This window comes from Ailuropoda melanoleuca, chromosome 10, assembly GCF_002007445.2.
Source record: "Ailuropoda melanoleuca isolate Jingjing chromosome 10, ASM200744v2, whole genome shotgun sequence".
NCBI lineage: Eukaryota > Metazoa > Chordata > Mammalia > Carnivora > Ursidae > Ailuropoda > Ailuropoda melanoleuca.
The window spans coordinates 51587041-51612887 of NC_048227.1; the positions used below are offsets into that span (position 1 = coordinate 51587041).

The 25847-nt window shown below is 34.2% G+C and overlaps 1 protein-coding gene across 4 annotated transcripts in view; it reads right to left on the reverse strand.

The window, feature by feature from the left end:
* Positions 1-25847, reverse strand: part of ASCC3 (activating signal cointegrator 1 complex subunit 3) — a 320199-nt gene that overhangs the window by 168146 nt on the left and 126206 nt on the right. For 3 of the 4 annotated variants that reach the window (XM_011228387.3, XM_002921969.4, XM_034670897.1), the window contains exons 12-13: positions 23372-23548; positions 20642-20713 (exon numbers count right to left, since the gene is read on the reverse strand). In XM_011228387.3, the coding sequence (XP_011226689.1) occupies positions 20642-20713; positions 23372-23548 (249 nt within the window). Of the gene's footprint in view, positions 1-18916; positions 19138-20641; positions 20714-23371; positions 23549-25847 lie in introns of those variants that run through there. The other variant, XM_019802533.2, reaches the window with a different exon arrangement.

Consider the following 25847-nt stretch of genomic DNA (forward strand, 5'->3'; position numbering starts at 1 on the left):
TCAGTATTGTTCTCCAAGGCAACAGAAAACAAATACACTTGCTTGCACACATAAGAATTCTTCAAAGATTTGAAAAATTCTGTCATGTCTCCAGTATTGACTGTGCTTTCTTCAGCTAAACATCATCAGTTCTCATGCTGTTTTCCATAAATGATAGTTATTATGACTTGCCATAGCTGCCATTTTTATTCTTTATTCTTTTTTAATACAAAAAGAATGTACTGAAGAGAATTTGTTGAAGAAATGATTCGTTTAAATGTACATAGGCTTTATGCTAAAATGTCCTCACCTCGATTATACAGTTTAATATGACTCTACATTGTATTTTCAAAGATGTATCAATCTGAACTGTAATTACTGAGAAACCTGAAAGAATTTAAAAGGAATCTATTGGCATTCGTTTCTTAAAAATGTGAAAAAAGATTTTTTAATAATTGAAAGATCAAATACTTTCTGAAAAGAATCTTTTAAAAAATTTCATCACCAAAAATTACTGGGTTGCTATAGATTTTTCACACATACTATTGATGATTTCCTCAGCCCAGATTTTTCAGAGGGAATTTACAAGCACATTCTCTGCATTCTCTTCTCTTTGCAGGGCAATAACAGGTTAAATTAAAATGTCAGTTTTGTGGGGGTAAAAACACTGAAAGGGAAGTAAAAAGGCCAAGGTGCTAGTTTCAGCTGCAAATCTTATTAGATGTCTGGCTTTGGGCATATTATTAGGCTTAGTTTTGTCATCTAATAGGGTGGACTAATGAACTTAATGATGCTTTCATAAATTCAATGATAAAGTAAACGTAATGATGATCTATTAAATGTTGTCTTTAAAATACTTTCCATCTGAAATAAGATTATTTGGGAGCTGATCAGAAGATGACAAAAATATGGCTTAATAAGTGCAACCTATAATTAAGGGAAAAAATTAAGAGTATTATTCATCTTAATTTTCAAGTAAATAATACCGTTCCACAGGATTTTTGGCAATGATTCAAACTGTAACGACAGAATATTTATATCATGGTACGAATTTATTTACAGATGATTATGGAGTATATTCTTCTTTGTGTCATATATGATGTTAAGTTTGTGACACACCTGAAACTGCTCTTAATGCAAAAAAAGCATTTAAATTTTAAAGTTTATCTTGTTACAGGTTTTTATGTAAAAAACATTTACACAAATCAACAAACTGAGGGGTGTTAAATTTTGGTCAGCAGAGCAAAGACAGCATGAATTGTGCAACTCTCTGTGTGCAGAGTTCACAATTGGTAAGGATGACCCAGAACACTGCAGAGGAGGTGCTCTGGAAAGGTGTACCCTCTACTTTCTGGCTCAACCCTAGTTTCTAGAGCTGGTGCAGCATTTTCAGTTACAGACCTGTCTTATATACGCAAACGTGTGACTTTGTACCTGATCTGAGCGATGAAGAAGTCATAGTTGCCTGATAAATTAAAGATATTACATTAGAAAACTTACAGGCTACTGCATTCAGCCAGTGTATTCAGTTAGAATTCAAGATGGCATTCAAGGCCCATAAGGGAAAACCACTGGTTTGCTAGGTCTAATGGATACATGACAAAGTAGAAGACCAAATCCCATCTCTACAAGAAAAGCCGAATTGATATTCCATAAGTAAAAGATTAGTCTGCCTGGTATCACAAGAACAGAACCTACTAGTCCTTATGCAAATTATGAAAAACTAATGCTATAGCACAGTGGTTTAAAAACTTATTTGGCTGTGGAATTCTTTCTTCCAACAAACTCTACTGTAGAAGCTCGATATATATGTAAAGAGATGAAAGCTACTGAAGTGGACCTCAGAGACCCAAATCTCATTTCCTCCTCCCAGACAGCACACCTTTCCCACTCCCAGCGTCATGACAGCAAGTCCTGTGGCACCTCACAGCACCCTGGAGGAGTCCAAAAATAACAGCTTTATGAGGAACTCCTCTAGTTGAAAGGAACTGTTCAATACTCTATTTCCTTTTTGCTAAAAGTTTGAAAATTCTAAAATCCCATCATCTCTTTCATTCTTCTGGACAGTAGTTTAGGAAAGCAGTGAAAATATTCATTTTAAAAACAAAACACTTTCACTGGTTTCTTAATACCACTCTCTACTAAAAGGGAACCAGGTTTGCAGACATTATTAATTCCAATTCTGGGGCTGGGGCATGTCAGAAGGGCGAAGAAGCAAGACTGGAGGGGCACCCAACTGCCAAATTTGGGCTAATAAGATCATCAAAGTAAGTAAAAAAATAATGGATTATAACCCATTGAGTAAAATAAAAACTCAAGTCAACAGAAAAATAAATTAATAAATAGGAGGAGCAGCTCTTCCTTACATGCAGTGGAATAGAAGGAATGGCAGAGGTAGAAACTCATTAATAGATGCTAAAACAAGTGGGTGAAAGTTAATTATGAAATCTGTACATTTACATTTTATGCATAATCATTTGATTAACCTTTGTTTCCCTCATCAGGTTATAGGCAACACTAATGCAGAGTGTCTCTTTCTGATTTCTGTCTTCAGCACAGTCTCTGACACACGCAAATATTCAATAAATATTGGATGAATATTGGCAGTACTGTCTTAGTTTAGTTTTAAAAGTCCTTCTGTTCAATACCTAGATTGATGACTTAGATACACTTCACATGATAAAAGAAAGTGTAGCAGTTTCTGTACTGGGTACTTTACCCACTGAGCTTTTACCTTAACAAGGTAAATATACTACAGAAAGAGATCCCAAATCATGAACCATTCTCAGTAAAGTTTTTAAGTCCAGAATCCTATTTCTGTTTAAAATTTCAAGCTAATTGTATGTACGAAAAGGTGACAAGTATCATTAATTTTTTATAAGTTCATAAAGACATACACACAAAGGTAAAAAAAAAAAATAAGGAACAAATATTGAAGCCAACCTACTTGTAATGATTAATTTAATGACGAAATAATTTAATGATGAAATTCTAAAAATCCAAGCAGTCTGATTTCAGGCTGTGTCAAAGATGTTCTCAAATATGACTAAAATCTGAATGATGTGACCCAAACTACACTGCTTCTAATTAGTCCCCATAGTACAAATGTGGATCAACTTAATTAATTGCTAAACCCAGGTCAATCCAATAAAGGCTGCTAAGATAGAATAAAGAATCTTTCTTCAATACATTATGGTATCACACACAGAAAAATATTTTACTGACCTCCATGACGATCCAAATTGCATTGACATTTGTTATTGACAGTCCCAAAATAGCAACATCTATTCTGTAGAGCAAATTAACCAAGACTAGCTAGTCTATTACTATGCAAATAAAATTCATTAGTAAGCTAACAATTTCATTTCTACAGATGCCACTGGACTTCAAGACCTATTATTATTCAAAATTATAAGATGTTCTGGATGGAATCTAATTTCAGTAAAACAACAACATAAAATGTATTTTTAAACCTTCTATCAGTATTTTTCATTTCTTTTCTTAGACGATAATCACTATTTATAATTCTTAAACGCCCAACTATGCATTTAATATTCTCAAATATTAGATGATATTAGATTGAGGAGAGTCTTCCTAAAAGAATATACTTTTAAAAATTTATTTGGGCAGCAAAAAATCATACTAAACCAATATACTCTCAATCAACTTTACTGGCTAGATTAAAACTGTACTGCTATAAAGGAAAAGTCACAAAATTATACTTTGTCTTAGACTGGCTCGTAACTGTCTCTATTTTTTTTAGGCCATTTTCACAAACACAAATGAAAAACACCTCAATTCTCCACAAATCTGTACTGTACTCTTCAATGAACCCTCTTCATTAAGAAAAAAGAAAACAAAAACATGATGTATCTACAAACCTACAGTTGAGACAGTTATACCACACTTAAAAAAAGGCAGGTTGCCTTTTGACATCCATTAAGCCATTTATTTGGCCTTTGCTCCATATAATCTCAAAAATATAGCTATAAGACAAAGTAAATCAGAAACCACAGTTAGAAAACTGAGATCCATGCTTATGGACAACAGGACAAAAAAACTACTGGAGAGAATATTCAATGTGAGTAAAGCTAGGAAGCTTTTTTCCTTTCTCTAGGTTCTTCCCCTCCCGTCCCCCCAAGTAGACAGCAGTAGTAGACACCAGACTACTATCTTACTAGGCTGGTTTAGTAGAGTACATATCCTTTCCAGAAACCTAGTCCTGCTAGAAAATAATCCTCTCTGAAGTTCTTGGTATAGGAAAATGGTCAGGGCCATTTGAGAGACGGACAGTGAAGTGCTTTAATGGCAGAGAATGTCTCCACTCCCCCAGAGCCATTTCCTCCCATTTAAGGGCAATAAAGTCAGAGGCTCCTTTCTAATCTCTCAAGGAGACAACTGCTTACACCCCAGAGTAGAGGTCTTCCCTTCCTTCTTCAAGAGGGCATCTGTTTATATTCTAGAGTAAAAGATAAAGTCCTCGGATCACTTGGTCTACTTCCTCTCTTCCTTCCTCATCTCTCTCCCTTCCCTCCCTTCCTGTTCTTCTCCCTCTTCTTCCTTCTTCTCTCCCTTTTTCTTTCTTCTCTTTCCATCCGCTTCCTATACTCCCCATCAGAGGGGGGAAGAGACAGATGTGACAGCAACAGGTATACATATAAGCTTCCAGTTTCATAATTTTGTAGCTCATCTCCTATTGTGGAATCCATATGCATAGAGGTAGCCAGCTCTCACCCATACTGCCCTATGGGAAGCTAGGGAGGGGCAACCAACATGATGCTCTGTGAATAAATAGGAGGTCTGTTCCAAGTATTTCCTGTTTCTGTTGGTGAGCTTGTGTGTGTGTGTGTGTGTGTGTGTGTCTATACCCTCCATAAGACTTAACAGGTCTCCAGCCATATTTCAGGAGCAGCCACTAACTTGAATGTTATACAGTCTGGCCAGAATATACTTAGAGCTGCATTTCCTATCTATTCATTTATAAAAACCAAGAAAAAAGAGATATGAGACTGTTGTGTTATTCCCTTAAAAACAGAATCCTGGGGCGCCTGGGTGGCTCAGTCGTTAAGCTTCTGCCTTCAGCTCAGGGCGTGATCCCGGCGTTCTGGGATCGAGCCCTGCATCAGGCTCCTCCGCTGGGAACCTGCTTCTTCCTCTCCCACTCCCCCTGCTTGTGTTCCCTCTCTCGCTGGCTGTCTCTCTCTCTGTCAAATAAATAAATAAAATCTTTTAAAAAAACCCCAAAAAACAGAATCCTGATTTATAGTATCTATAGAGACATAATTTCTTTCTTCCCACCCCTTCTCACTTAAATATGCTACAAGACAACAACAACAACAAAAAGATAAAAACCCCAGCTACAGGCAAGACAGTAAAAAGCTGCAATGGTTAATTAAGTTTGAATTTAACCTCCCTTTTATGCACTTTGAGCAAATACATGAATAGTTCTATCAGATTTCCCTGGGACACAAAATTTTACACTCAGCTTTAATAAAAATACAGTTTGTTCAATTTTATCAAAAGGGGGCTATAAAAATGTAGTCAATAAATGTTTAAACTGGTAACTAAACTTATTAAACATATCTACCAACTACTTGCAAGTCCAAATATCAGCTGGAAACTAGTTAATAAAAAGATTCAATATATCACTTTCTAAAATGAAATAAATAGCTGTCAAATTAACTTCTGACAATTTAATGTGAAATATTCTGAATGGCCATCTAGAGAATTTTCTATGGTGTTATTATAAAGACAGAAAAATGACTACAAGCAGTCAAACATTGTTTAGTATTTCCCAAGTCTACATTACTGTTACTTAAATAATAATATAAATAATTCAAATAATAATATAAAATGAACATGTATGTAAGTTAGGTTCTATTTTTAAGAGATTAAAAATATTGAATATACAAAGTGTTTGACAGAAGTGAATACTATAAAACAGATTAAAACCTTCTTTATATTATTTAACCTAATAATTATGTAATTACTATAATATTATAATTACAAAAGTCACATCAATAAATTACCAAATAATCTAATAAGTTCACTTCCTAAATCTGGAATATTTTATTTAAAACAGCTGTAGATCTATATGGATCTTTAAGTAACAAAATTTATAATAAATTATATATTATTTAGCTAACTTCACCTTTTACATGAAACATACAGTTATGTCAGAAAATATGCAGTTATACATCGGTTACATGTATAAAGCATATATGCAAAGCCCAACAGTTACTGGTGTTTTTATGCAAGATATTCTAGGGGTGTGAAAGAGAACAAACTGAGAGGAAAATTACACAATAATATGGTTAAAAAAGCAGTATCCAGTGAGAGGGAAAAGCAATTTGTACTGCCTTCACATTTTGTTCCTTTACACATGAAGAAGGGCACCAAAGAAGATACAAAGAATGAGAAAATGGATAGAAAAGTTACTAACTTCTATAAGAAAGTTATACTGATCAGGCACATAAAAATAGAGATGATATACAACTATATAATGGATGAAATGGATGGAACATAAGCTTCACCTTGCAGTTGTTACATATGTCCCCTGGTGCTCGACAATGTATTGAATAGAAAGAAAATGAGTTTCAGGAAAATAAAATTATTTGTTTTGCTTCTAATTTTTTCCAAGCTTATGGACAGCATTATTTTTTTCTTTTGCTCTTTTGGCTAAGTATTTATAATCTGTACAAAGATAGATCTAAACCTAGTTTATACCCTCAAAATTTTTAAATGTCATTCTGAATCAGATTGTTTCACTGTGCTCTGTGAATTTTTACTGTAAATTCCAGAAACCACTAATTACCAATGTAAAAAAGTTCAAATTCCTAAAGATATGTGCATACTTGTATTAGTCTGTATGTACCAAGAGAAAACTGAATACATTTCAGGGGTAGGAGGTACTGGAGGTAAAGTGAGGTAAGGGGAAAGTAATTCATTAGGCCTTTTATTTTGCACCTTTGCGTTAATTCACCTCTTCTTCTTCTTCTTCTTTTTTTTTTTTTTTTTAAGATTTTGTTTATTTATTTGAGAGAGAGAGAGACAGCCAGTGAGAGAGGGAACAGAAGCAGAGGGAGTGGGAGAGGAAGAAGCAGGCTCCCAGCAGAGGAGCCTGATGCGGGGCTCGGTCCCAAGGACCCTGGGATCACGCCCTGAGCTGAAGGCAGACGCTTCACGACTGAGCCACCCAGGTGCCCCGCGTTAATTCACTTCTTACAAGAATGTATTATTTCAGTAACATGAAAATCCTTAAAGAATTAGGGAAAAAAAAGTTAATATCAATGAAGGAAAAATGCAATACTAATATTCTTCATTAAAAAATATTCCCTTTGCAAATGAAGAGAACATTACAAGGTTAATAAAGGAACGATTTTATGTAAAATTTTAAGAATGTAATTGAGTACTTTTTTTTTTAAAAGATTTTATTTATTTATTTGACAGAGATAGAGACAGCCAGTGAGAGAGGGAACACAAGCAGAGATTTTATTTATTTATTTGACAGAGATAGAGACAGCCAGTGAGACGTGGGGCTCGATCCCACAACGCCGGGATCACGCCCTGAGCCGAAGGCAGACACTTAACCGCTGTGCCACCCAGGCGCCCCGTAATTGAGTGCTCTTATGGTAAGCTGTATTTTAGAAAAATGAAATTTTTCTCTGTTCTCTTAAAAATGTAAAATTTTAAAAGGGTTCAAAAGTTACTTCTCTAGGGCTTAATGAATAGAAATAAAAGAAAGAAAGACTATATTAACTTCAAATAACTGGTGGCACAAATGATGTCTATATCATGAAAAATAGCTAAGTGAGATGGATATCTCAAATTAGGAGAAAATGAGATAATTTAATATGTTTAACAGAAAAGACTATAACTAGGGGCGCCTGGGTGGCACAGCGGTTAAGCGTCTGCCTTCGGCTCAGGGCGTGATCCCGGCGTTACGGGATCGAGCCCCACGTCAGGCTCCTCTGCTGGGAGCCTGCTTCTTCCTCTCCCACTCCCCCTGCTTGTGTTCCCTCTCTCACTGACTGTCTCTATCTCTGTCAAATAAATAAATAAAATCTTTAAAAAAAAAAAAAGAAAAGACTATAACTAGATGAAATAATATTAAGGATAAATTTATGTAATGAAACATTTTAAAGGAGAAAACCAACATTCTTCCACTGATCTTTATAGCTAATGGGGTGGGGAAGGGAGGACTTTCCTTAAGAAGGTAATCAAAGCATTCTTTGATGTCTTTCAACATCTCCAGATCGTTCTACTCTCTGCCTGAACATTCAGCTTACCCTAACACTAATAATTATTTTCTCGATTTTCCCTGAAGTTAGTTGCCCCCTAATTCCTCAAAAATTACTTCTGACTTGTAAAGACTACCATATCTCTTATTCACTTACTCATCAGACATTATCTGTGCACCAACTGTGCTCCAGGTACCAGTGAGGCCATGACAATATAATGATGAGGAAGACCATAGTTAGCCATTTTCTTTATGGGACTAATGTCTTATAATAAAAAGTGGCGTTAACCAAAACCAGCCAGAAAAATAATGTAAAACTATAGTCAGACATATGAAGAAGATTAGGCTATGCTATTACATAGTTCATAATAGGGAAGTGAAAGAGTAAGGGAGGTATACAAAGGCCTCTCTAACAAAGATAAAATCTGAAGGATTTAATAAAGGATAACTAAGCAGAGAATAAGGAAAGATGTGTGAAACAGAGGGAATAAGTTATACAAAAGTTCAGAGGTAAACAGAAGAACATCTCTAAGATGAGTGCCTGAAAGAAGGCCAGGAAGACAGGAGGTAGGAAATGAGGGAGAGAGCTATGAGATGAAGACAGAAGAAGGTAAAGGCCAGACAAATAGGGACCCCTGAACGCTTTTAAAGCAGCTTGAAGCATTCAAGTGTCATCCTGGAGTTGCTGTACTTTGAAAAGATCATTCTAGCCAGCTGCAGTGTACTAGAGCAGGGCCAGAATGGATGCAGGAAGAGCAATTAAGAGGTGGCTAGAACAGTCCATGGACAACATGATGGTTACCTGGATTAGATGGTGGAAGTGATGGTTCAGGAGAAGGAGGGGATGGAGAGAAATGAGCAGATTTGAAGGATACTTAGGTAAAATGAGTAGGTGTTAACAAAGGATTAGAAATGAGGACAAGGGAGAGTTGGTTGACAAGGACAACCTTAAGGTTTCTAACTTATGGAACTAAATCTATAGTTATGCCATCCACTAAACCAAGAAATAATGGATGGAATACTATTGGTTTAGAGTGAACATTTTATGACTTGGGTTTGGACATACTACATTTCAGATGTTCTTAAAGTAGGCATGGCTAAAATTTTAACTCCTAAATTTATAACTGATGAATTTTCATTATATTATACCACTATCTGGTATAATAATCAGAAATTCTTTCTATGACAGTGGTATAATATAATAACAATTCATCAATTATAATAATAAATTTAGGAGTTAACATTTTAAAATTCGACATTCTGGTTCAGGAGCACTTACTTCTTAGCACTGTCAGCTGCCAGGCTGATCCTGTGATCACAATACTATATATTTTAGCCATGTCTACTTTAGGAACATGGGTAATTATGTTGACCTAAGCATTCTTCTGTTCAATCTTCCAGAGGCCAAAGTCAAAGACAGTTTTAACTAAATATTAAGGCAAAGCAGAGCTTGATACATCCTTAATAAAAGTTATTTTTAAAGGCAAAATTTCCTGATGACAGTAGCTCATAGCTGAGAATAAAATAAAATTGAGGGATTGCAGAGAGATTATATAAGTGGAAGTAGGTACAAATGCTAATTTCTCTCTGTCCCCCCCCCCCCCGCCGGCTATTATGATAGAAAATTCTCCCTGTTTCTCTTTGGCCATCCTCTTTCTTTCTTTGTAGTCTTTTCCTTCTCTACCATGATTTCTTCCCAAACCTCCTTTAAATTTAGCACTTTTTCTTATTTCAGTCTATCCCATTTATGGCCTTTATAGAAATTACTCTTATCTTTATGTTCCCAATCCAGACCTCTTTCCTGACCTCTAGACCCATATTATCCTGCCTAGCCTCTCCTCTTGGGTATCTGAAATGTAGTATGTCCAAACCCAAGAGTAGAGATTTCGTGAATGCTTCTTTTAGATATCTTATAGTTAAAAAACTTCCGAACTGGGGGTGCCTGGGTGGCTCAGTCAGTTAAATGTCCGACTCTTGGTTTTGGCTCAGGTTGTGAGATCGAGCCCCGTGTGGGGCTCTGTGCTCAGTGGGAAGTCTGCTTGAGATTCTCTCTCCCCCTTTCCCTCTGCCTCTGCCCCCTCCCAACTTGCATGCTCTCTCTCTCAATAAATAAAATCTTTAAAAAATACGAAAAAACTCCTGAAATATTCCCTTTAATAGTATCATCTTTAGTGGTAAAGATAAAGGAGTAATACCTTTAATTCTTGTGCTCATAGTTGTTAAAATGTCTTCTTTTGGTCTCTGGGAAACAAACTGAGGGTTTCAGAGGGGAGAGGGGTGGGGGATTGGGCTGGGCTGGTGATGGGTATTAAGGAGGGCACATATTGCATGGAGCACTGGGTGTTATACGCAAACAATATATCATGGAACACTACATCAAAAACTAATGATGTACTGTATGGTGACTAACATAACATAATAAAAAATTTAAAAAAGTCTCCTTTTTAAGAATCTTGCTTTTTTTTTCTTAAAGATTTTATTTATTCGTTTGACAGAGAGAGACAGCCAGCGAGAGAGGGAACACAAGCAGGGGGAGTGGGAGAGGAAGAAGCAGGCTCCAAGTGGAGGAGCCCGACGTGGGGCTCAATCCCAGAATGCCAGGATCACGCCCTGAGCCGAAGGAAGACACTCAACGACTGAGCCACCCAGGCACCCCAAGAATCTTGTTTTTATATTCCTTTGGGAATATGTCTCAATTTGGGAGGAGGAAATGAAGAAGGCAGCATTCAATTCACAAATAAAAATCATGTTAAACAAATTTGATATGACAGAACATTGGTACCGAGAATTAGAGCTGTTTGTATCTGGAGGAAGAAAACTTTTTTAAGCAAAAAGGCCAGTGGAAAGATCCATTATTAAAGTTGGCATAGTAAAATTTGTTTCAGTTGTATGTAGTTATCTTTTTACAGAAAAAAAGAAGCAATGGTAAGAAATAAAAATAATTCCCTTCAAAAGTCAAAAGTTAAATTAATGCATATTTAGTAGTAAATTTTAAGGGTGATTTCTTATTAGAAACAGAAATATCTACTAAAAAGTTGTAAACAATGAAGAAAGAGAAAACAAGGACACATCTGAATAAGGAAAAGCTGATATGAAGTATTAATCCAAGATTGAAGGTAACATTTCTTTCCTCTTTAATACCACAAAGCCTTTTATTCTTGAAACTGTAGATTTTGAGTAAGCTACTAAATAAGGATGCTAACTTTTTTTGATAATGTAAAAAAAGAACAAGTTAACTTACTAATAAATATGCCATAATCTCTGAGACACTTTCTGATTTCTTTTTTTATCACTGTAACAAAGTTTGTATAACAAGAAAAATCTCAATAGGGTTAAGGCATCAATTATTTTCCCATTCTGCAAGTTACACAGGAGGAGGGGAATTATTAACAGGAATGATAAAGCTGTACTTGCATTTGTAAGCTTACAAATGAGACGTCTCATTAGTTTGAGCAGATGGATCAAAATTAAAGGCTGAATCGCTAACTTTTAATTTCCCAATAGCCAAGAAGACTTGAAGTCTTGCAGAGTATGACTGTTGAAAAGTCAACATGAAAAGATTTGCTCCATCTGTCATCACACATGCTTGAGTGAAACACAACTGCCTCCCACTGTTTTTAATACTTTTAAGGCAAAGCTGCACATAAAATCTATTAAGTACACGAGCACATAAGTTTAGATGATTAGTATACTGAAATCCATGGAATAGTATGACCAGAGAATATCAGCATGGCTTTTGAACATGAAATTTGCTCTATTCTAATTTAATCTAAATGGAGAGAAACAGAAGCAATTCGTTTGTGTATTTAAGAGGAAAGTGTTAATTTTTAGCATAAAAATTATTCACTTGCTTGAGAGTTATATTTTTCATTTTTTAAAATGGACACTTATTTCAGTCTTATTAATAACGGTCTGAAAAGCAGCTGCTCTGGTTGAAGTATTTAGGGAAACCACAATTAGGGAGAAAATCCAAAGTACTAAACAACTTAAAGGCAAGAAAACAAACAAAATCAAGGAATAGTCACTGGAAGGATTTTTTAACTAGTTGGCAGGGAGTGGGGGGCATGAGGTGGTAGTGGGGAAAATTCAATTGATTTTCCTGGAGTAGAATACACTTACTTACATATTCTAACTACTGCGTATTAACTGCTAAGATGTATTTAAAGGCAACACAATAAAGGTGAAGTTTGTTAGGTACATAGCCCCACGAGAAATAACTTATGTTCCCTTAATAACAAGGAAGAGCACATTTACTGAATACGTAGTTGGCTACTTAATAGGAAAGCACTAATACAGTTAGTTATAAAACTATAACCAAATTCTATAAGCAAAGGTCTATCTCTCTCTCTCTCCACATAATACATATACACACAAACACATATATAATTTACTGCACAACAAAACATTTAAAAAGAAGAGTCTCTCAGAATGAAGCATACATAGTTAGATCTTTCAGTCACTTGACCAGGCAGAATAGTATAAATGAAGAGTTAATTTGGGTATCAGTTTTTTAGATAATAAGGTGAAAAGACCGTTGAATTATATATTTTTCATTTTCTGACAGATGGATACAAATTCATTTGTTGAAATTTATTACTTGGAACCTTATATGAAGACAGACAGTGACTGAGGTAACATTATAGTCAACTCAGTTATGAGGGCGAAAAAACACAACGCAGAAACTTTAATCTATTGGGAAATTCTTTGGTAACCTTCTAATAAAAGTAGAGGACCATATCTTAGTGATGGTATGTCTTTAAGGAGAGAAAAAAGGGAAAAAATAATCCAGCAAGGGGAGGGGGGGGTTTCTAAGCCCCTGAAAACAAACTTCCACATAAGCATCAGTAATCAAGAACTGTGAAACAGGAATCCTTGTGTGATGGATTAATTCAAAGATTGTTAGCCTTGTTGAAATAGGTATCTACCTCAGCTTCCAAAATCAAAATGTATAATAGCTTTCGTTTCTATCTTCCTTGCAATTTCAGTTCTGGACATATTACAAAGGCTATCAGTAGAAGCTGCCACACATTAAGCTAAATGAATTTACAGGCCAAATTGTACTTGACAAAGCAACTTGCAAACAGAAGACTTAGAATGATCCTTTTGAAAAGACTGAAACAGAAAAAGATTTTAGCTGTGAGCAACTTTCCCAAAGTTACACACATAATATAGGTAATAAAGAAATGAAAAAGATGGAGCTCCGTTTTCAAATAATGCTATGAAAGAGCTCTTGAGATGATTACATTGATATAAAACTGCCTTGACGGCGCCATACTTATTATCTGGAGACGCTGGCCCAGGCATTTGTAATACTAGCAAAATTAGAAGCAAATATCAACCAGTTAGTCATAGTCTTGATGCATTTCATATTTCCTATGATCCCCATCTCACTAAAGATGTTAAATGTTTGAAGATGAGACTATTTGTCACAATCAAACTGTATTTACCACAGAGACCCCATACACAAGACGCATTACACGAGGAACTTAACTAACAATATGTTTTTGTAACCCAATCTTACTTTGTAGGACCTGTCCTACCGAAGCACGGAACCTAAAGGAACAACGTTGCATAGACATGCTGGCTAAACTTTAAAATAGGACATCTTTGATCTAAGTGTTTATTTATACTTTAATGTTATTGTTTCTATTTAAGGTTTTGTCATATTTTTGGATAGACAAAATATAATAGAGAAAGTATAGAAGTAACTGAGAAAAAAGGGAAATTAATGGAATAAAATGCATTTAACAAAAATGAAAAGACACACACCAACAAAAACTCTGGTAGAATTAGTAGTGATTTATTCCCTCATTTTTGCTTTTTGGTATGTCCAAAAGTTAAATTTGTCCAAATTCTTTTCCCCCCTCAATCTCTTTTATATTAATTATATTTAAACAACATTTTAAAATGCAATTATAGGGGTGCCTGGGTGGCTCAGTCAAACAACCAACTCCTGATTTCAGCTCAGGTCATGATCTTGGGGCTGTGAAATCGTGCCCCACATTGGGCTCTGCACTGGGTGTGGAGTCTGCTTAGGATTCTCTTTCTCCCTCTTCTTCCCCTTCACTTCTGTTGCTCCCTCTCTTAAAAAAAATGCAGTTACAGAGGTCAAAGACCACATGGTCACAGTCATGAAGTAAAAACACAGGGAAGAACAGGTTTTTCTAATTGAAAGTGAGTGTACATGCAAATCAAACCATGGACAATATGGTATGCAAAATTGTTTTTGTAATCATGATTTAAAAGTAATAGCTGCTAACTAAGAAAAAAGTTCATTGGTATGATACCACTTTCTCATATGCCTTAAAATTGTAAAACAAATGCAAAATAGCAAAACACAGCACATCATAACCTTACATCATATTACACTGATAAACTTTTCAGAAAAACACGCCATTAAGTTTCTAAAATCCTACATAGGTCTGCTATGACCATAAAATGTTATAACCTATTCAGAATGTATTATAGGATCATGTGGCAAGACCACAAAATGTGGCCATTTACGCCATAATTTCATCTTAGGAAATTTATCCTGAGTAAATGTTTCAACAGAAAAAAATAATAGGCAGAAAGATGGTCACGACAGCAGCACTATCTTTAATAATAGAAAATTGCAAACACTGAAAACACTCACTAATGTAGGAATAACCAGTAATAGAGGAACAGCTAATGTCAGCTTAAAAGGAGCAGTGAAAAGTTCTGAAGATGCTGTGGGCTTTATCACCACAGAGACTTGTTTTTCAGTCCTGGTTCAAACCTTTACTAGCTGTATGTACTAGCTCGGGAAGCTGCTGAACATGTTGTAGGTTCACTTTCTGTTTTAACAAAAGGAGATCATAATGCTTATGTCGAAGGTTTGGGAAGAATAAAAGTCCAGAGAGACTCACGTGGTGTCTGAAACTTACACTGAATAAAAACTCCCTCTCTTTACAGACATTAAAGTTGCTAGAACCATGCAGAAACAATGAAAAACGTTCAGTACTCATTAAACAGTGAATATAAAACTGTATGTACAGTATAATTTAATAATGGATTATAACTAGTAAGTTTTAGCGAACAAAACTGAAAGCTACACATGCAATTGGATAAAAAATGAATAGTGGGATGTATATAAAAATTACAATAATAATGTTAAAATGGTAAAATAACAGTGGAACTATAAAAATTTTCCTTAGTGTTATTTTATTTTTATAATTAAAAAAAGTAAAAGAGATGGATGGGTATTTCTACAGAACTTAAGATAGTTCTATTATGTTTATTATGGAAAATAAACATCATCACTAATCATTCAAAAACAGAAATTATGAGACCTGAAGCCTAAGCCTGACTTCTTAAGAAGCCTGAACAGCCTGAAGAGGGCCACAGTTATCCTGCTCTAATTCTTGTTTGGAAAAAGGGACAGATCTGGACACAATCCCTGATTCCTAAGTGTTTCTGTGGGCTCTCAAATTGCAATCATACTCTACACAATCATCCACAGTGCATTTTTTTAAAGATCTTGTTTATTTATTTGACAGAGAGAGAGTGAGAGAGGGAACACAAGCTGGGGGAATGGGAGCAGGAGAAGCAGGCTTCCCGCTGAGCAGGGAGCCCAATGCGGGGCTCGATCCCAGGACCCAGGGATCAGGACCTGAGTCAAAGGCAGACGCTCAATGACTGAGCCACCCAGGTGCCCCATCCCCACACAGTGCATTTTTAGCCAGACAGGAGTACAGAAGAAGAGAGCTTGGAGGTCATGTACCCTTAAAAGGCTGGCAATTGTGGATGCCATGACATGCACACAAAAGGTGGGAAGGTAATGCTTGTACCCAACTTTTGCCTCAGCTTTGTTCACTCTCTATTCCTAGGTTCCTCACACCCTAGAGGAGCACGAAGCCTCCCCTGGGGTACCCCATCCAAGTCTGTCCTTTCTAAACAGAAAGCCAGTGCTGTGAACCCAGCCCTTCATTCCAACTTGTCCTTTTAGAATTTATAACTGCAAGTGCCTGCCCTCTGGCAGCTTTCTTTTTAAAAAGTAACGTACTAAACAACTTCACACTAAGAATGAAAGGAATGGCAGTAAGATCTCATCTCTACTGACCAAACAGCTCCAGCCAGCACATTTTATGAATCATGATTCCTATGGGGACATGTTAGCCTCTATAACAGTGAAAGAACTATGCTAGAAGAGAAAGAGGAAATAATCTTCCTGGAATCCTTTAAATTACATTTACTAGGATTTTTACTTACTTAAAATAGAAGATACAACTACTACTCTTTCCAACATTTAGGAATAAGGGTGCATTTTATTTTTTAAAGAAATATTTTATAATGTAAGATTTTGTAATATAATGAAAAAAAGGTAGGGTTAGTACAACAAATATACTTAAAGGACAATTATAAACAGCATGATAAAGGCAAATAATGTTAAAAAGATGGGTGGCCTGTAGTTCCTAAGGCCCCAAAGTAGTTACAGTACTGGCACTAATGGCATTATTAAGCTATTTACTTTTATTAGTATTTACAACTATGTACATTTATGTATATGTTTATACATGGATATATGTAGTTATCAGTGTGACCAAGAAAGAATTCACAAAAACTTCTTTTTTTATTACAAAAAAAGTGATTTAATTCTATTAGATGCAATTTTGGGTTCCAAAGTAATGAAACAAGTATCTACTTATCTGGTCATTAAATGCTAACTGTAATGGAAGAAAAATGATTGTTTTAATTTTTTTTTAATTCTAGAAGCAACACTAACATTCCTACCAGTGGTGTCTTATATATTTTTATAACATTTTCAAGGCTATTCAATTACAAAAGGAGTAGTAGGTGTTTTCCTGACTAGAGTCAAAATATAATTATCTATTTATATGTTCCATGCATAGTAAAGTATTTACAGTATGATTTCCATTATTTTAAAAGAGATAAAAAAATCTTTAAGGGTTCACATTTATAATGAAATTTATCATAGATTAGAAAAAAATTTTCCCGTGATAGAAGAAATCCCATCACGATAAAAAATTACAGAAAAAAGAATGTTTGCTCATAGTTCGTACTTAAATGAAGACCTAGAATAGCCAACACAATGTTGAAGAACAAAGTTGGAGGAATAATACTACCTGACTTCACTATATAGATACAGTAATCAAAACACTCTAGTATAGGTTAAAGAATGGCCAAACAAATGGAAAAGAATAGGGAACCCAGAATAAATACAACCAACTGATCTTTGAGAAATGAGCAAAGGTGATAAAATGGAGCAAAGATAGTCTTTTCAACAAATGGTGCTGGAACAACTGGACGTTCACATGCAGAAACAAATAAATCTAGACATGGACCTTATACCACTCCCAAAATTTAACTCAAAACCAATCACAGGTCTAAATGTAAATTAAAACCATAAATCTCCTAGAAGTAACCTAGGCGAAAATCTAGGTGACTTTAGGTGTGGTGATGACCTTTTTGGATACAACACCAAAGGCATGATCCATGTTATAATTGATGAGCTGGATTCCCCTAAAATTAAAAACTGCTCTGTAAAAGACCCTGATGAAAAGATGAGAAGACAAGTCATAGACTGGGAGAAAATACTTGCAAAAGACACATGTGATAAATGACTTTTATCCAAAGTATACAAAGAAATCTTAAAACTCAACGATAAGAAAATGAACAACCTGATTTTAAAATGGCCAAAGACCTGAACAGACACTTCAACGAAGAACATATTCAGATGGAAAATAAGCATATGAAAATAGTTCAACATCATTTGTCATTAGGGAAATGCAAATTAAAACAACAAGATACCACTACCCACCTCTTAGAATGGCCAAAATACTGACATCACCAAATGCTAGTGAGGCTATGGAGCAACAGGAATTCTTATTCATTGATGGTGGGGATGCAAAATGCTACACAGACAGTATGGCAGTTTCTTACAAAATTCAACATACTCTCACCATATGATCCAGCAATCACACTCCTTGGTATTTATCCAAAGAAGCTTATAAACCTAAGTCCACACAAAACCTGTACACAGATGTTTATGGCAGCTTTATTCATAAGTGCCAAAACTTGGCAGCAAACAAGGTATCATTCAGTTTGTAAATAAATAAACAGTAGTATATCCACACAGCAGAATATTATTCAGTACTAAAAAGAATAAGATATCAAGTCATGAAAAGACATGGAAAACCTCAAATAGATACTGTGAAAAAAGCCAATCTAAAAGGCTACAAACTGCATGACATTCTAGAAAAAGCAAATCTACAGAGAGATTAAAAAGACTTAAAAGGTCAATGGTTTCCAGGGGTAAATGGGAAGGAATGATGAACAGGCTGAACACAGAGGGTTTTTAGGGCAATGAAATTATTCTGCCTGACACTATAATGGTGGATGCATGTCGTTATACATTTGTCCAAACCTATAGAATGAACATCAAGAGTGAACCCTAAGGTAAACTATGGACTTTAGGTGATATTGACATGTAAGTGTAGGTTCACTGATCGAAATAAATGTACCACTCTTGTGCAGAATGTTGACTGCTGTAGGAAGTTGTGCATAGGTGGGGGCAGGTGTTATATGGGAACTCTCTATTTTCCACTCAATTTTGCTGTGAACCCAAAACTGCTCTAAAAAAGAGTATCTATTTAAAAAAAAATAATGGAGAAAACATTTAAATATTTATTTAACATTTTTAATATAGTGTATACAAATAGATGTTCTGGATTCCACAGCTACATTCCTTAGCTAATAATACAGTTTAAATTTTCTGTAATATAAACTTATCTTATTCTTTTACAAAGAAGGTACAAATATTGGTGGCTATACAGGATATTTCTTTCTTTTAGGATTTTCACTGAAAGGCTGTCAATGTTTCTCCAGATAACATTTTAGGATCATCAGACATTCACTACAAATACATCTTGTGAGGCGATCTAGAACAGAGGTTGGAAAACAAGCCACATGCAGTTGCTGCTTATTTTTGCAAATAAAGCTTTATTGAAACACAGCTGTGCCCAATTGTTCATATACTGTTCTTGGGTGCTTTCATGCTACAACAAAGAACATAAAGCCCGCAAAGCCTAAATTATTTACTACGCGGCCCTTCACAAAAAGTTTCCTGGCTCCTGACTAAGAATAAGTAGTTGGTGTTTGGTAATATTTTTGTTTAAAGAAAGAATATTGGTCTTTACCATTTCTTTATTTGTACATAATAAATAATGCAATTCATAAAGCAGCTTCCTAATGAGGATAAAAAAATACACTGATATAGAATAAATGCACATAAAGCGATAACGACACAATGGTTAGTGGAGACTCCACACTCATATGGACTGAATTTACACCTGCACTAGTGAAATGATGGAAACATGTTACTTTAGTTTGTATAGCACCTCATTTTCTTCACCTGTCAAATGATGATAATAGTACATGCCTCATTGGCTGGTGAGAGAATTCAGCAAAAATAAATATAACTTAAGCAGATTCAGACATTTACTAATCACTAGGAAAAATAAGTCATTAGTATTATATAATTTAATCATGATTTCTTTTCCCAAAAAGTTATTGTTAAACCTAAGGACATTCTCTTGAGATTACTTAGAAACGTGATTTTAAAACTATTTCTTAAAGGGACAAAATGGATCAAAGATGCTCAGTGGGCAGTGTTCCGTGTCTTCAAGTTTAATTCATCTTTGATTTGTTTATATACTGAGGCTTGAAACAAGATTTAGTCTGGAGAAAAGGATTTCACTGCTCTTAAAACAAATTTAAAAACCAAAGGACCAGAAAGTATTTAATTTTATGTGCCATAAAAGGTTAATAACAGAAAAAAATTCTATAATAAAATAAAATGATCCAAAGACCCATATACAATTGGGCAAGGATTAAGTTTTATGTAAGCAATTATTATTATTCCACTTTTTCTTTAACAATCTTGATTGGAGCATTTTGAACAATGGAATTTAAAAGTAAAATTGCTTAACTTCCAAGCACAATAAAACAACAGAAAACTTTATTATATATATTTCAGTTGATACTACTTCATGAAAACAGGAAGAATAATGTAACATTTCAAATTTTTACATTATGTAAAAAAAATACAAATTGAAATTTTTGAGGTATGAAAGAAGACTGGTGCTTTTTAAAAAGATTAAAAAAAAAACCCCAAACCACAGAAGTTTAAAGGATGAAATTCTTCTCTGTCTTATTTATTGAATAAAATGGCAAACAAAATAGCATGACCTATCAATACTGGGATGATAATATTATCTATGAATATTTTATGACTTACATGGCTAACCACAGGAACTAAAAAATTATTAAGAACTAAAAACTCACAGTCATGATCTCAGAATTCAAGAAAAATTTTAAGAGCCTAAAAATTAATTATAACCATTAAGTATTCTCTAAAAACAGGATAAAAGAAAGTAAGTGTACCTGGTGTCCAGCCTTTACTTGCTTCAAAACACTTTCATAGCATACTTCGTCCATGTTATTCAATTGTTGTACCTTAAGGTTTTTAAAACACAAATAACATAAAATGAAGCAATGATAAACTCTCTAACTACCAAAAAAACCTGCAGATTTTAAGGCATTTTTTCCTTTCAGATTAACTAGAACACAGAAGCAACAAATGCAATATAAATACCTTGCACGTAACAACCTAATAAGACACAAACACAATATAGTTTAAAGGTACAAATAAAATACCTCATCGAATACTTTCAAGAGTAACCAACTTTCTAAATGTGCCAAGTTTTTTAAAGACAATTTCAAGGATTATATACTAGTTGTAGATATTCCTGAATAATTTTAAGTTCTTTTCTCTGCCTTCCCCAGGAAAGCCCACTCTTCAGGCTGTTTTTCTTCTATTTCATTCTATGAACTAGGGCACTTTCTTGTGGAATTCTCAAAATCACCCAAACACTACTAGTAGAATACCATGGTATATATAATGTTGAAATCGAAGGAAACATGCTGTTTTTGTAATATATATGGAAAGGGGTATTTTTCTACAGAAACATTTTTCAGATTAATTGAAAATTTAATATCAAATTCATGAGGGTCTCATTTTCCCTACTAATGATGAGGAAAACTTCCAACCAAAAAGGTAAGACGGTTGATCCAAAGGAGCAGGCACATGATTCAGCCTGTATCTCTCTAACGCTTATTAAGAGTGTGGAGGAGATGAAAATGTCACACACATATGAAATGACTATGATTTAGATTATTTGCTTTAATAAAGTAAATGTTTTATCATTCTGTTACTCTTATGATTTGTGGTGACTAAGTAAAATAAGATAGTCACAAGATAATTTACTCTCCATTAATGATTCAAAAACAACTTCAGCTCGCAATAATTTTTTCAGTGTAGTTTGAGTTGAGTTCCAGCCAAAGTCATTATTTCAAATTAGAGGTGTCAGGCACACCATCTTCCTATGTTCTTTCATAACTCAATCACATCATGTGTTTCTGAATAAAACTCTGAGAAACCTATAAGAGTTTCCTCCTATACAAGATGACCAATTAAAAACTGCTTAGTAAATATACTAAACAACACCCTGGGGAAATGCTTAATGGTTACCAATTGTATATTTCACTGAGTATAAAAATAATACATTTTAGCAAGACAAAAAATATATATCTATAATTAATAAATACATATAATTAATTTACTATTTACAGTATGTAAGATATGTAAAAGTGTTTTCCTAATATTGCCAAACTTTTCTAAACTTACAAAATAATTATGATGGTTTAATCACCTGATGCCATTCCTTTTATGATTACAATGTTAACATATTAGGGTGCAAACACTTTGAATTTAATTAGCTTTAAGTGATTTACCACTTTGTATGACAGAATTGAAAAAAAAGTTTAAAATGGCTGAAAAGCATCTGAAAAATTTTTCTTCTCTGTATCTTTCTGTGATAACCATCTGCTATCATTTAAATTATAAAGCTGAAAGAACAATCTAAAGCTATAAAAAAACCCAGCTCTACATCTGTCCTAATGATACATTAAAATACACTAAATAATCAAATATATATTAAGTGACTGAAAAAAACCAAGTATGTGATACTGAAAAGCACTTGAAACAATTAATGATAAAATATGCACAGCATAACTATGAACATGAACTATTCTTTTGTCCGTAAGTCTGAAATGGCTCCCTACAACTCTAAAGATACCTTACTTTGATGCAACGTAGATGGAGCATAGACTGTAGTGACAGTCACTTCTGGTATTTTTTAGCTGAGTATTTTATTTGTAATAGTATAAGGTAAAATGACCCTACTTTACTTGTAAAAATTTTTTAAGACAAGTAATGCAATACATTAAAGACCAAGGTTGACACAATAACACATGATTTCATCTTATTTTCTTTTATGAAGAGGTCATAAGGCATGCGAATCTTCTCTTAACCTTATTTCTTCTACAGAAAAAAAAGGGTCATTAAACAGAATATTAAATGCATAAATTTTGAGCAAAGTACAGTATTCTTTCACAATATTACAGAAGTCTGAAATAAGCCCCTAATACTGTAAATGGTACATAGTAGTACTATAAACAAGCTTTTAAAAGCATTATAAGGAATTTCACTCTTTATTAATTAATATGGTAATTATAAAATGTTAAAAGTGAAATAGAACACCTCCATTAATAGTTGCAACTAGGAATTATTTTTCAATTGCATAAAATGTATTGTTTATTTTAGATGAATATCGTATCAAAATTTATATTACTGGTTTAATGAGAGCCTTTTATTATTTCATACCAGCCTTCAATCATATCAAAATAACTTTTTCAAACAATGAATCATGGAACACTACATCAAAAACTAAAAAAAAGAAAAAAATTCTGTTCTTAAAGGTCAATAAATCATACACACACACACAAAATAACTTTTTGAAAGTTATGTTATATATAACTTGTATTCTTAGCTAAGAATACAAAATATACATTGATAATAACAATGCAAACTATAAGCAACTTTGGAAAGAGTTTTTCTACTATATATAGTTAAAGAAGTGTGCCTGATTTTGTCTAAGCCATTCAATTTGTAATCCTACAGATTAGGTTTTATAGAGAAATGCCAAGCAAGCATTAAACAATACATCAACAAAAACAGCTTTAGAAAAGTATATTATTAAAAAAATTATTTACCTTATTTGCACTTTTAACCCCCAGAAATGTCTGTCCAAGAGGAACTGGTCGAAAACGGCCATCAAAGTAGAAAAGTCCAATACAGGGATTAACGTGTAAAAACGTAGCAACATCGAGGTAGTTGGGTAAGGTCGCAGACAGCCCAAGAATTCTTATCATACTCTGTGTGGATTCCACCTACATGGGTTATATTATTTAATGTCTGATGTAAATTCAACCCATTTGGATTTTTACAGAGTTTGGAATAACTTTTAATAAATATAGAGTATGAAACATTTACAATAAAACAAGATTCCCCCCCACCAATATGTAATAATAACACATAGTCTAAAAGACAGAGATTATGAAAAAAAAAACCTGGCCTAAACCTGGCATTAAGAATAATATAAAATAATTTAAAATGTAATTTTAGTAGATTTCCTGAACTGGAAAATCCTATTAGTTAAATGGGTTTTTGTTTTGTTATCTAAAAATGTAACAAGGTAAGTGACATACATGGATTAGGTTTTAGTCTAAGTTTTACCAATTTATAATTTCAGGTGCTAAAAACTAAAAACATAAAAGTCTAAAATAAGTAAGGTAAAATATTTCTAGTGCTTTACAAATTTAAATTTAAAATGCACAACAATTTCATGACAGAAATATTTGAAACTGTGTTACAATAGATTCAATGAAAAATTATTTCCAGGGGCATTCTAAACATTTTGTTTTTTTAATTACTTATTTATTAGTTTTGTTTCTTTTCTTTCTCTCTCTCTTTTTTTTTTTTAGAGGTGGGGAGGGGCAGAGGCAAAGGAAGAAAGAGAATCGTAAGCAGGCTCCACACCCAGCATAGAGCTTGATGCAAGGCTCCATCTTACAACCTGGAAATCCTGACCTGAACCGAAACCAAGAGCCGGACGCCTAACCTACTCAGCCACCCAGGTGCTTCTCCATGGATCTTTTAAAAAAAATTCTTGAAGACTCATTTATAAAATCAGCAGTTTCCTTCCCTAATTACAGACTGCTTACTCAGTCCATAATTCTTTACCTATTTTATAGTATTCCTCTTAGTATGTCATCGTAACATATAGTTAAGTGTATCAGTAAAACAGACGAATTTCTGAGAAACAAACACAACTAACTGTTCTATCATCACAGAGGAAAAGTTCTCAAATTGGCTTACCAAATTATTATTAAGCACTTTATATTAAAATAATTTTATACTCATAACAGAAAGTTTGATTACAAGGAGTAACAGCCAAAATATGGGGAAAAATTATAAACTACTCAAAAAATGTATCAAGCCACATTTTTTTCTGTTCATTGGTGTAGTATAATACGCTCATTTTGTTTCTGAGCACTGCTGACAACGCTGATTTATTGTTCACCAACTATCTACTAAGCTCTTAATGACAGGCACAGTGCCAACAGAGCAGGAGCTTAGAGTCTATATGCATTAATGACAGCAAACATTGTGATGTGTCCTATTAATAGCAGCACTTCCTAAAAACTGTGAGAATAATGGACAGAGATCACTAATTAAACCCAGGTAAGTCAGGGAAGGCATGCTGAGTGCAGGTAATGATTGCTGGCATTCTAATCTGAGAGAACAAAAGACAGGCAGGAAGGCCAGAAAAGAAGGTGAGTTTAAGACAGTGAGTTAAAAGATGGCCGCACTTAGAACTAGTGGTATGAACTAGAGAACAAAGGTGACAGAAGACCTGGTTAGAAATGCAGACATGACCATGAAAGAGCTCACATGTTGAGGAGTTTGTCCATTAACTGTTCATGAGTACTCAGCAGTGTCCAATTCTATCTCAATTATGTTTTCAGGTCTAATTCATGATAATTTATAGCACTGTCATCTTTTTAAGTTTCTAAATATTCTGTAAAAGGTCTTTACCATTTCTAATTGTATTTATTCACTGGTTTTCTACTTGTGATTAGACTTGTGAGGTTTCTTTATTCTACTTAGTTTTTTTTATTTTATTTTTTATTTTTATTTATTTTTTAATATATTTTTTAAGATTTTATTTATTTATGTGACAGAGAGACAGCCAGCGAGAGAGGGAACACAAGCAGGGGGAGTGGGAGAGGAAGAAGCAGGCTCCCAGTGGAGGAGCCCGATGTGGGACTCAATCCTGGAAAGCCAGGATCACACACTGAGCCGAAGGCAGACGTTTAACGACTGCGCTACCCAGGCGCCCCTCTACTTAGTTTTTTTTAAAACTATTTTAGTTTTTTAAAAAAATTCTATTGTGTTCCTATTTAATAATTTTATTTTTTCCGCTTTATTATTTTTTCCATTTGTTTTCGTTAGAATATTCTATTTAAAATTGTCTAATATTTAACATTTAATAATTAACATATTTATGGTCCTTCCATTCCTGTTTCATTTTAGAGTAAAATTCTTACTCTGAATTATAATTCTGGGTGTATAAGACTACTGTCTTTTTCTCCTCTCCCTTCCTTCCATAATCACTTACTGACCTCT